General features: G+C 37.8%; 1 protein-coding gene across 1 annotated transcript; it reads right to left on the minus strand.

Moving 5' to 3' along the window:
• Window positions 1-6,156: 6,156 nt before the first annotated feature.
• On the minus strand, window positions 6,157-7,741 carry LOC121732307 (DNA-directed RNA polymerase I subunit RPA43). The gene is made up of 4 exons (XM_042122149.1): window positions 7,525-7,741; window positions 6,993-7,184; window positions 6,610-6,762; window positions 6,157-6,477 (listed from the first exon to the last, which is right to left on the minus strand). Exons 1-4 carry the CDS (start codon window positions 7,701-7,703, stop codon window positions 6,162-6,164), a joined length of 840 nt encoding a protein of 279 aa, XP_041978083.1. The 5' UTR covers window positions 7,704-7,741; the 3' UTR covers window positions 6,157-6,161.
• Between the last annotated feature and the right edge of the window lie 5,119 nt (window positions 7,742-12,860).

Genomic DNA, 12,860 nt, shown 5'->3' on the forward strand with positions numbered 1-12,860 from the left:
CATCTTTTGGACATGCGCAATAAAAGGTTTGTCCAAAAATACGCCGACGAACACGGCCACTATCATAGCGTTAAATAAATTATTTGTGCGGCTGTTAGACAATTTAGGCTTATGTATTAGCTTTTATTATTTTGATCATGTATAAACAAATAAGACGTTGGCCGTGTTCGTCGGCGTAATTTTTAGCGCATTCGCTGCAAAACCTAGTTATTACGCATGTCCAAATCATGTCATGCCATGGCAACGACAATTATTGTTTACGACTTGACATTTAACCCAATTGCAATTTGTTGGTGGCATTGCCTTTAGTAACATAGAATATCATTGGGCATTGCAATGAACAAACCAGTGGGAGAGCCATGCTTCGGCACGAATGTGCCGGCTCGACCGGAGAAATACCACGCTCTCACAGAAAACCTGCGTGAAACAGCGCTTTCGCTGTGTTTCACCGAGTGAGTGAGTTTACCGGAGGCCCAATCCCCTACCCTATTCCCTTCCCTACCTTCCCCTATTCCCTTCCCTTCCCATCCCTACCCTACCCTGTTACCCTATTCCCTCTTAAAAGGCCGGCAACGCACCTGCATCTCTTCTGATGCTACGAGTGTCAATGGGTGACGGAAGTTGCTTTCCATCAGGTGACCCGTTTGCTCGTTTGCCCTCTTATTTCATAAAAAAAAACAATTAAGTTTTTAAATTTTTCCAAGTGATCCATATCCATATTTTCCAAAATAAAATAATCAAACACTATCATAGTGTTAAATAAATTATTTGTGCGGCTGTTAGACAATTTAGGCTTACTCGTATGTATTTATGTTTAGCTTTTATTATTTTAATCATGTATAAACAATTAAGACGTTGTTTACGACTTGACCAGCAACTTGTTATGCCGTTGCCATGACATCTTTTGGACATGCGCAATAAAAGGTTTGTCCAAAAATACGCCGACGAACACGGCCATTGATATTGGATATTGTCTTTAAAAAGTTGTTGTTTTGACTATTATAACGGCCTGTTATATATTTAACGGACCTCCCCAGGAATTAAAATTTAACACCGTGTTAGGCGATTTGACATGACATTAGCGTATGGTGGAACGCTCGATAGTTCTAACAAGCCGTTAACTGATTTAACAAGCCGTTATTTATTTAACATTGCTTGATGAAACTGGGTCTTACTGTCACACCCTCAGTCACTCACATCACTCATCACTTGCAAGTTGCAGACTGCAGTCATGTGCCCCTTCCGTGCCTTCAGGGCGCATTATCATTAGTCGTTAACTCGTAAGTCGTACGGTATACAACATACGGGGAGTCTCTAATCCACTAATAATTCATATGGGCTGTACATTATTGCCTGAAATGAAGCATTATTATTATAACAACTAATGGCGCATTTTTATTGGTCGTCGCATGCGTTCCAGAAATCTCCCGGGCCGTACCCCGCATGCGGGCCCTATCGCAGTGAAAATGCATCATAACTGGTCCCTCCCTTCAAATTCAAATACACTCATAATTTCCTCATTTCTGTTAAAAATAGTTAGGTAATAAGATTTCACAACAAAGACAAAACATCGAATAACTTATGCATGGTTAAAATATTTTGTCTAATATTTATAAATAATAAATGAAAATTAACTTACTAATGGCGCATTTTCACTGGCCGATAGAGCCCGCATGCGGGGTGCGGGAGATTAGTTGTTATATATGTCGCAGGGAAAAGAAGATATTAGGGATATCCCGAAATCCCTAGGGATATCACGAAATCGCGGTAGATACCGAATATTCTTGTTTCTTACGTCTTCTTACTAAACAAATCTAGTGATATGTCATTTCACTAAACTAAATCTAGTGAAATGTCAGAAAAGCGGATACCGCCGAATAAAAATCGAGCTACGCATTTCTCTCGCTCGCTCTAATACCCTATCACTTTCTTATGGGGGCGACTAACCCTGAATTGACGATTTTATAATTCATTTTTATACTTGAAAATAAGCCCCGAAATGTTTCATTTTGTAGACATAGATACTACATTATATTTCCGAGAATCAGACCTAGCAAAAACACGATATCTTAAAATTTTCTCGATCACAAAGATGCATCTAATTTTCACGAATTTTTCATATATTGCCATAACCGTGCATTAAACTAAGTTAATATTTTAACACATTGTATAAAATTCTATCATTGAGGAACTGACCCAGCGGATTTTTTAAATGTTACATATTTATCGAGTTATTAGGAAAAAAATAATTTTCTTTTTATTTAAATGAATCCGCGTCGTCCTTTTTCACCTGGCATATGAAAGACGGGCGTGAGTGTGAAGAGAGAAGGACGATTTTTTGCGTTAGTCGCCCTCTTAACGCGAATGGGGCATTATCAGCGTGAAGGGATCTTATTATCGGTATTGAGTTATTAATATCCCCATAATATACATTTAACAGGCTATCGAACCGTGCAAGTCACATGCGCGTAAGTCTGGAAAATATTAAAAAATGTTGAAACTCGAGAGTCGTAGAAGGAGATAATAAGAAAATCGCATTCAAACTTAACGTACATGTAATAATTTAACGACTAAAATCACACGAGCCGCGCCAGCTCGAGCGACGCATTTGTTTCACTCCCACTAGTGCCCGTGTGGGTATTAGAGCAAGCGAGAGAAATGAGTAGCTCGATTTTTATTCGGCGGTATCCGCTTTTCTGACATTTCACTAGATTTAGTTTAGTGAAATGACATATTACTAGATTTGTTTAGTAAGAAGACGTAAGAAACAAGAATATTCGGTATCTACCGCGATTTCGTGATATCCCTAGGGATTTCGGGATATCCCTGATATCTTCTTTTCCCTGCGACATATATATGCTGTATACCGTATGAGTTAACGACTTATGAAAATGCTCCCTAATCAAAATAAAACTAAGTAATTAGTTATATATACACTCACTCATACTCATATAGTAGCTTTACTTACATAAAAATATTGCTACGTGCTAGTGTTCGAAGGATTTGGAGAGAAAGACCTGCTGACTCTCTTGAAGACTTTATTCACTAAGTCTAGGTCACACAAGCACACACTAGGTCACAACACTTAGCACTAAGTCCAAACACTAATCACTAGGTCCAATCACTAAGCACTATCACTGTCCTAGGTCGTAGCCAAGTCGAAGGTTTCACTGGTTCACTCACTATTGATCACTTGTTGTCACTCCTAAATCGCCTTGATGATCGCTCGAACCGAACTGAACCACGGCCCGTCCTCCTGCGACTATTTATGTGGCGAGACGAATTCCAGAAAGTTCCCGATTCACGTAAACAAGTATGGGAACTTTCTAGGAGGCTCGAGCATGTACCACCTAGCGCCATCTAGTTTCGAGTAGGGGATTTATGTGTAGTGTGTCGCCTGATCAGTTTCACTGGTTTGTCGCTAGATGACACTACGTGTCCGTATACCATGTACCGTAACACTACTCCCCTCTTAGAGATGCTCGTCCCAAGCATCATTGGTACTGCCATGGTAACGCGCCACGCTGTTCTTACGACTACTCCTGGTCTTCGGTCCCTTTACACCAGCGCAAGTAATACATCTGTGGCACTAATCCTGCACATCATCTCTCCAATGCAACCAGAAGAATCGTTCTCGCACTTTCCTTAGCATCCTCTTGACACCTAGATGACTCCCTGATACGCCCTCATGTATCTCGCGGAGAACATCTGGTACTCTCGCCCTTGGGACAACTATCTGAAAATAGAACTTTCTGCCGTTAGCCTTCTGCCATTTCCGGTAGAGTATTCCGTCCTGAAGTATCAGACTGTCCCATTGCTCCCAGTACGCCTTAGTGGCAGCGCCAGTGGGTGCAACCTCACTCCAGATTGGTTTTATGTCACCCCGTTTCTTCCATGTGATGATGTGCCGAACGTCGTCATCTCTTTCTAGAGCCTTTCTCGTAGCTTCATTCTCCATGTGCCCCAAATTACTTGTTCTCTTTGTTCCGCTCCGTGCCTGGGAGGTAACAGTTACCGGGGCTTTCTCCGCGTCATCCAGTACTCGCCCCTTAGTGCTGGATTCTATTCGTTTCCCATGATCCCGGGTAGGGGACGAAACCGTCACTTCAACCTTCAACTCCTCCATTTGTTCCTCGATCCTTTTTATCCTTGCCATCTGGGTCTTCTTCCGCGGACAGTTTAGCTGAAGATGGCCCCTCTCACCACACTTATAGCACATGGCTTCAAATCTTTTCCTCGTAAGAGCCTTATCTTCCTTGACTTCCTCAAAGACCTTGGTCTTATGGGTCTGCCGTATGTCATGGCGAACAGCCTCGCATTCCAAAGCATGCGCTAATGCTTCCTTTAGCGAGGTATGGTGACCAAGTCTTACTGCAGCCCTGACCTCCAAGTCTTTGATTCCGTCGACAAATCCTTGAACAATATTTGTGTCGACCATCTTGGTGTCGGCTCCTGGATATGCCTTCCTGACGAGTTTTTCAATTTCCAACGCCCATTGTTGAAGTCCTTCTCCTGAACGTTGGACTCTGTCGCGCAGTTGGGCACGGAACACGTGCTCCAGATGTCGCTCCCCGTACCTGGATTCAAGTGCCTCCATCAGGTCTTGAAACCCATTTCCCGTATGCGGCAGTGCTTCCAGGACCGACAAAGCTTGCCCTCTGAGCGCAACAGTGAGAGCGGTCAGGCATTGTTTTTCCGTCCATCCGTTGGCGGTAGCAACAGTCTAAAATTGCCGACGATAAGCGTTCCAAGAAGTAGTGCCGTCGTATGGCGGTACTTTCACTCTTGGTCCCTGCACCACCTGCACCACTCTGGTAGTTCCACTAGACACCCCAACTCCCGTGGTTTCAAGGTGCACTACTCTCTTCTGCAGTTCAGTGAATCCGCTTTTCAAATTTTCCACAACCGACTCTAACCCAGTAACTCGTTCTTTCATTACGTCGACATCTTTTCTAAGCTTAGTCACCGTGTCACTAACATCCTTTATAGCCAATAGTGCTTTTTCTTGGAGGTCTTTTTGTTGCTCTTGAGACTCCTGCAAAGCGCCGAGCTTGCGGTCTTGTGACTCTTATAAAGCGCCGAACTAGCGGTCTTGTGATTCCATAATTGCCTGAATTTCACCTCTTTGAGAATCTTGCAAAGCGCCGAGCTTGCGGTCTTGTGACTCTTGCAAAGCCTGAATTAATCCAATTAGGCTTTCTAATTGAAGAGCCACTTGTGGAGCCGCAGAAGCTACGGGCGAGTCAAGGTGGGTAGAGCCAGTGGCCGGGGCTTGAGCAGACGGACCCCGATGGGCGGGGCCAGTGGGCGTGGCCTGAGTGGGCGTGGCCAGTGGGCGTGGCTTCGCCCAAAGTGGGCTGAGCCTGGTGGGCGTGGTCAGTGGGCGGAGCTAGTGGGTGGAGCCTGTCCCTCAGTGGGCGGAGCTTGGTCCCCAGTGGGTGTGGCCTCCGCAGCTCGTTGTGCTCTTGTCCTGACACTCCCCTTGAAGTCCTCTCTCGGAGTCAATGGCATCTCCAAATCTCACTTCCGACACCAGTTGTTACGTGCTAGGGTTCGAAGGATTTGGAGTGAAAGACCTGCTGACTCTCTTGAAGACTTTATTCACTAAGTCTAGGTCACACAAGCACACACTAGGTCACAATACTTAGCACTAAGTCCAAACACTAATCACTAGGTCCAATCACTAAGCACTATCACTGTCCTAGGTCGTAGCCAAGTCGAAGGTTTCACTGGTTCACTCACTATTGATCACTTGTTGTCACTCCGAAATCGCCTTGATGATCGCTCGAACCGAACTGAACCACGGCCCGTCCTCCTGCGACTATTTATGTGGCGAGACGAATTCCAGAAAGTTCCCGATTCACGTAAACAAGTATGGGAACTTTCTAGGAGGCTCGAGCATATACCACCTAGCGCCATCTAGTTTCGAGTAGGGGATTTATGTGTAGTGTGTCGCCTGATCAGTTTCGCTGGTTTGTCGCTAGATGACACTACGTGTCCGTATACCATGTACGGTAACAATATTTTCTCGACTGAAATTCGTTGAAGTGGTGAAAAATCAAATATTAAATAATATTGTTATTGTGTCAATTTCATTTATTTAAAACTTAATAATTATTTGTAAAATATCTCTATTTAAGTATAGTATATTTTAAATATAGTTAATCTGTTTCTTTTCTTCTTTTTTTTGATTTTGATTTATGTTCCTTTTCAGCTGTGCTTTCCCGTTTTGTTTTCTTTTTTGGTGGTGTACTCGCTATATTTTCAATGTCACTAGTAGAGGTAACATTTGTATCATTCACATCTTCGATAACACTACAAGTGCTTGTCCTTTTTTTAGTTGACGGTGGATCCTCACTGGGTTTTGAGTTATTAGCTTCTGGCTTTGTTTTGTCAAAATTTATGTACGAGACATTTATAACTTTATTGGCTTTTGACTCTTCAGTGTCATCATCATTGACTTCTAGTTCCAGCCACCTGTAAAATATGCATTTTATCAAAAATATACAAATATTGTTTATTCAAATAATATGCTTTTGGCCCTAAAAAGCAATAATGTAAAATATTTAGGATGAATTTGATAAAATTCAGCAGACAATAATTTTGTACCTCTCATCAAGTTTCCCCCTTATATAGGGTAGTGCTCCAAAAAGGTCCAATACAACAATTTGGAACACAACTTCCTGACCCTCTTCCACACTCGCCCCTATCCAATCATTTCCCGGCTCCTCTGTTGGCCTGGGAATTACCACATTGAACACCCTAAAAATAGAGAAAGCTTATTCAAAATTTACTTAACCCTTCCGTTTTATAATATTTAAATATCTAATACATTTTAATATTATAAATCCACACCTAGGTGTACATAGTTTTCAGCACAATTATTTTAAAGAGTTGCAATTTTTTTGGAAAATATATTACATTGCAAAAGGTTTCTAAATTAAATAAAAAAAATTAAAAAAGTTTTTCTGAATGAAGTATAAATAGTTTACCTGTGTACAAGAATACCCAGATGAGTATTGCTTTTTTTATTTACAACACCTTTTAATGTGGCTCCAATGTATGGTTGGAATATGAAGTAATCTGCCTGGACTTGGAAATGAATGTCTGCATTATCATTGCGAATAGCACCAACATTTTGTAACACTTGCAAGTTTTTATAACTTAAAAGAATACCATTGTATCTGAAATAAAAGAAAATATTAACACTGTTATCATAAGCATATTCTTAGGTGCTATGGTACCACAGCTAGTATAAGTACCTATAGGTAGGTAGGTAAGCTATATGTAAGTATAAGTAGTAAAAATTAGTACATCGAAATTTACTGCAGCGCACAGTACTATAATATATAGTCAATTATCCTTTATCAATATTACATAGCACCTAAGTAAATTTCGAAATTCCTTAATACAGCTGTGGTGCCACAGGCCCTAGCACTAGTGGCATGCTTTCACAACAGCTCCTGTTACCCAGGGATGCCAAAAGTATAATATAGTAAATCAAATTTAAAGTTAATTACTTACTCTTTGTCAAATTTGCCTATTTTATAATCCAAAAGATTTTTAATGGACTCCTTCACGTTTCGCAGACACCATGGTTGCAGTGCTAAGTTTTGTACCACTTTCTTTTCCACCACACAAGAATTCTTATCGTTAGCTAATTTTTTCAATTCCTTGAGGTCAAATTTAATAAATGTAGTCATTATAATATTTATTTAGTTCATATTTATAATAAATTAAATTAAAAACTTTTTATATATAGATTTTAGCTTTCAGCAAATGCCAATGTCAAGCAAGTGTCAACAAAATACAAATGACAGCTGCCAGCTGCATTTTTATTTTTTAATATAATATTATGGCGTTGCAAAAATGAGGCTTTTCTTATTTTTTTAATTTGATTGTCAAACAGTTTTCATTTTAGTAACTAGATGGCGACTGGCGTATGGGTACTGGGTCACTGACCTCCATTTTACAAGTACGCTGGACTAATGATACTCTTTGAAATGACGGCTATTTTTTGTGCCTATTTGAAGCGGAATCAGCTCCCCCATTAATATGGATAGGAACTAAATTTGACGTAAAAATGACGTTTGAAAGTCGCCATCATGTCGCCATATTTTCGCTGATAGCAGCAGTGGGAGTATTTGGAACTAATACTAGTGATGTACAACTGTCTTTTCTATTATCGATGAAATGTTTCCAGATTCAGTAATGTCGACCATTAGGACAAAAATAATACAAACGCTACATATTTGTATTAAAGATTACAGACTTCCTCTCCGTAATTTAGATAGGCGTAATAAATTAACAACGATTTCATACGTAGATAACGTAAAGTAGCAGTACCTATCTATAATCCATTTATTTTTACCAGTTAGCACTACGAAAAACTAAAAACAAAACTGAAGATAAGCTTCTAACAAAAACTTTGTTGTATTGTATTTTCTAATTTCATTTCTAATATTATCAAAGTAGTGCTATAAAAGTGTATCGTATTAAAGTTCAGCTTTAATACGATAGTTAAAGCTGAATAAGTGTTCTGTGTGATTAGACCCTAACTAATCTCATCATATTGTAATATTATAAAGCGGAAGAGTTTGTTTGTTTGAACGCTCCAATCTCAAGAACTGCAGGTCCAATTTGAACAATTATTTCAGTGTTAGATAGCCCATTTTATTTTTATCACGCTGAGACTAATGGGAGCTAAGAAATAGAGGAAAATGTGGAAAAAGCGGGGGAATGTATAACGTGAAGGATTATATACCTAAGCTATTATTTGTGGACCAATTTGTCTGTGAAATTAAATATTTACGTGGGAGAAGCCGCACGGAACGACTAGTAATAGCAAGTTCCCTATTTATTTATGGATCTAGCAAGCCAATTTTAATCGATTTACTTTATCTCATTTGATTTTCGCCATTTTGGCGCTGATTGCAGAAGTGCGAGGGAAATTAACTAATTGAATAATGCGATCCATAAATAAATATGGAACGTTGAAATACATTTTTTTATTGGGGTGGAGTAGGTAAGGTATTTCGACGCCCCCACCGAATAATCAGACAATCGTAAAAATGAAAATGTTCAGGAGAGCCGAAAAACTGATTTTGTTAGTACCTCCGTCAAAAAAAAAGCATCAAAGACCTTTTATATTTCAAATGAAAGCTAATTTTTTTGCTTATCTTGCTATCTTAACAATATTTAATTACCACCGAAGGTTTTTATTTAATAAAGAAAACGCAACTTATCGTTCTGGAGTAGGTCAAGCTCTGAATATTATTGTCTGTTGCATGATTATTCGGGTAATTTTGCGTTTCGACTTCAATAAAATGCACATATAACATCTCATTGCAATATTATTCGGGGAAATTGTTTGGGATAAGAATATTGGTAAACACCTATTACTTTACTATTCGGTGATTAAAAAATATTGTACACTTTATAGTTATAGTCATTGTCGTTTATTCCAATAATTTTCTACTTTAGGTAAAATAAAAATAATATGTATTTTTATTTTAATACATTCATTATTTGATGACATAAATGACATTCTTGCAATCGAAACAGCTCTTGGTTAAAAAAAACACTCTGGATATTGGCTCTATCATTTTAGTAGTACTTATAATCATTGCCTTCTGTCTACATCGTAACACAGTTCAATGTAATCAGGATCAAAACTATGTTAAAAACTTCTCAAGTTACAATACAATACAACTTTTTTTATGTAGTATAAAAGAATTTCGTACGAAGCACGTACGAAATTCTTTTATGCTACATAAAAAAAGTTAATTAAATTCTCTACAACTTTGTCATTTACACTTTGTATCTATCTCCAATCATTGCCTCGCTATGAGCTTCTGAAATTGGCCGAGTGTGTTTTTTAGGGTTTCGTACCTAAATGGTAAAAACGGGACCCTATACTGAGACTTTAATGTCTGTCCGTCTTCCTGACCGTCTATCTGTCTGTCCGTCTGTTTGTCCATCTGTCTGTCCGTCTGTCTGTCCTTCTGTCTGTCCGTCTGTCTGCCTCCGGCTATAACTCAAGAACGATAATAGCTAGAGAGTTGAAATTTTCAGAGATTATGTATTTCTATTGCCGCTATAACAATAAATACGAAAAACAAAAGAAATTAAATATTTTAAGGGGGATCTCATACAACAAACTTGATTTTTTTGCAATTTTTTGCTCGATATCTATCATGGCATAAGGTAGGCTGAAATGTTCACAAAATACTTAATTATATTTATACTTTAATAATTAAAAATAAAATTTAAATAAAATAAATAATTAATAATTTATTTTTAAAGATGGAGGGGCATACCGTCCAAACTAATGTAGCTCTTTGAGACATACGCCAAATGAAAGGGCTTGAAAAGTTAAACATTTTATTGTATGACGAAAAATCTGTAAACCATGGGAGAAAAATTTAATGAGGGTAGAAGGTAAGAAAAAATCACATAAAAACACCCTATATTATTGCATCAATTTACAGTGTTGCTGGTAAGGAATAACTTCTGGAAAGTAATTGTATATGGCAAACTTGAGGAAAGTGTTGTATTTTAGTATATTGTTTCATATTTTTAAGAAATGTATGGAAAAACAATAAAACCTTAAAAATCGAACCTTTCCTGGATTTAACCGTACATCGTTACCTTGGAAAAATTGTTTTTAATAAGCAATACTAGCAAATGGTGCAATAATACAGGATGTTTTATTTTTCCTTAGAAATAAAAAAACATCCTTTATAATTGCAGCATACGCTAGTTTTGCTAATTATAAACAATTTCTCCAAAGTGATGTTAAACGAAAAAATCAGGCAAAGGTTCGATATTTAACATTTTATTGTTTTTTGTATGAGAAAAATCAAGTTTGTTGTATGAGAGCCCCCCTACAATATTTTATTTATTTTGTTTTTAGTATTTATTGTTATAGCGGCAACAGAAATACATGATCTCTGAAAATTTCAACTCTCTAGCTATTATCGTTCTTGAGTTACAGCCTGGAGACAGACAGACGGATATACAGAAGGACAGACAGACGGACAGACAGACGGACAAACAGACGGACAAACAAATGGACAGACAGGAAAGTCCGTCAGGAAGACGGACAGACATCAAAGTTTCAGTAATAGGGTCCCGTTTTTACCCTTTGGGTACGAAACCCTAAAAAACACACTTTTGAAAACCCCCCCCCCCCCCCCCCATTTTGGGCATTCGTTTACTAGGCTACTATTTGTATTTTCATAGAGAACGTTTGTACACTTCAAATAGTAACGGCAAGCGGTAGTAGCAATTTTCGCACGCCAACCAGGCTTTTCAATTTTTTTTAACCATAATTCCAGTCTTCCTTCGTCAGACGGAAACCTGTCAATTATTTTAAGAGCATAATATTATGTATTTGATAATAAAAATCGGTTATCGGAGATTTCAATACAATTATTATTTTATATCGATAAGTTTTATCGACAGAAAACTCCAGCACTATTGAATTTTATTGTTTATCAAAAATCGGTAAAACAAAGGTAAATGTGGTGAATACGGTTTAATAAGATTAGTGCCACATTTTTAAGTGCCTATATTATCCAGAGGTACTATAGACTGGAGAGAGCTTTATATCGATGTATAAGCGTCAAAAGCGTGTAATGTTATGTCCGACTTACTAGGACATAAAAAAGGAGTCGGTCGGCATATTTCATGTAATAAAAGTGTTAATAAAGGTTTTTAGTGAACATTTAATGCTAGACATTGTTAAGTTTTGTGGTTCCGCTAAATAATAAACCATAAGAATGGCCAAAGAATGCCTCAAACGCGTGGATTTAACATTAAATACGTAAGTTTTGAACAACGTTTTTTGGGCTTTTCAATCGGTATTTTTGTAAGCTAAAAAGATAATTTATAAGTTTATTAATCCCTTATTCGTGCTATATAAGGCATTAGTGCTAAAAATGTCACATCAATTTGGCTATAAAAATTGCGTAGCTTTTTACGTGTGTTTACGGATTCTCATCACTTGAACTATAGTTAATCTATCATGAACTAATTGACTTTCTTTCCTGTATCTTAAAGTGCTTCGAAATAATTGACAAATAGAAATTTTCAAGAAAATAAACGCACACTACTTGTATGAAAATAAGCACAAAATGGCCACGCGATGACGGGCTAAGACTACATCTATACTATAATACTTAATCTATGATATTATCAATAAAAATTCGGCCGTTCCCAATATTTGATCTATCTCTGGTTTTGCCTTACTAGAGATAGGAATAGCTCACATTAGACATCAGAGACATATATTGGGAATGGCCGTAATATCGTAGAAATTAGCTGTTAAAATCACTTACTTGTGAAATGTAACCCCACAACCCTATTTGTACCGCGTTTTGCGTAAAATACACCCTTTCATAGTATAACTATGAACTACTACCAGTTATTTATATATTACTTAATCGCAAAACCTTTTAAAACACTTTAAAAACACGAAAACAATTCAAACGATTAAGCCATAGAGAATTAAAATACATACATGGTTACCACATGGTTACCAATGGTTACGTCAAATTTAGTTCTCTACCCTAATAAAGGGGGCGCTGATTCCGCTTCAAATGGCACAAAAAAGTGGGTATCATAGATCCAACGTACTTGTATAATCTCCATTATCACTACTACTATCGGTTAATGAGTGATTTTCCTGTATTTTTAATTTGATTGTCAGTTTCCATTTTAGTAACTAGATGGCGTATGGGTAGACAACTATCGGTAATACCAGGGAATACCATCAATAATTGCTACAAAACTGGGCAAAAAATTGTAAAACTTGATAAATTTCAACTTCAAAAAGACGCAATAATAATCCAATTAAT

This window comes from Aricia agestis, chromosome 12 (assembly GCF_905147365.1).
Source record: "Aricia agestis chromosome 12, ilAriAges1.1, whole genome shotgun sequence".
NCBI classification, from domain to species: domain Eukaryota; kingdom Metazoa; phylum Arthropoda; class Insecta; order Lepidoptera; family Lycaenidae; genus Aricia; species Aricia agestis.

Coding starts and splice junctions, on each gene's coding strand:
- LOC121732307 (XM_042122149.1), bottom strand. CDS start 7,703: ATGACTACATTTATTAAATTTGACCTCAAGGAATTGAAAAAATTAGCT. Junction 7,185..7,524: donor ATAGGCAAATTTGACAAAGA/GTAAGTAATTAA, acceptor CTTTTATTTCAG/ATACAATGGTATTCTTTTAA. Junction 6,478..6,609: donor AGGGGGAAACTTGATGAGAG/GTACAAAATTAT, acceptor CATATTTTACAG/GTGGCTGGAACTAGAAGTCA.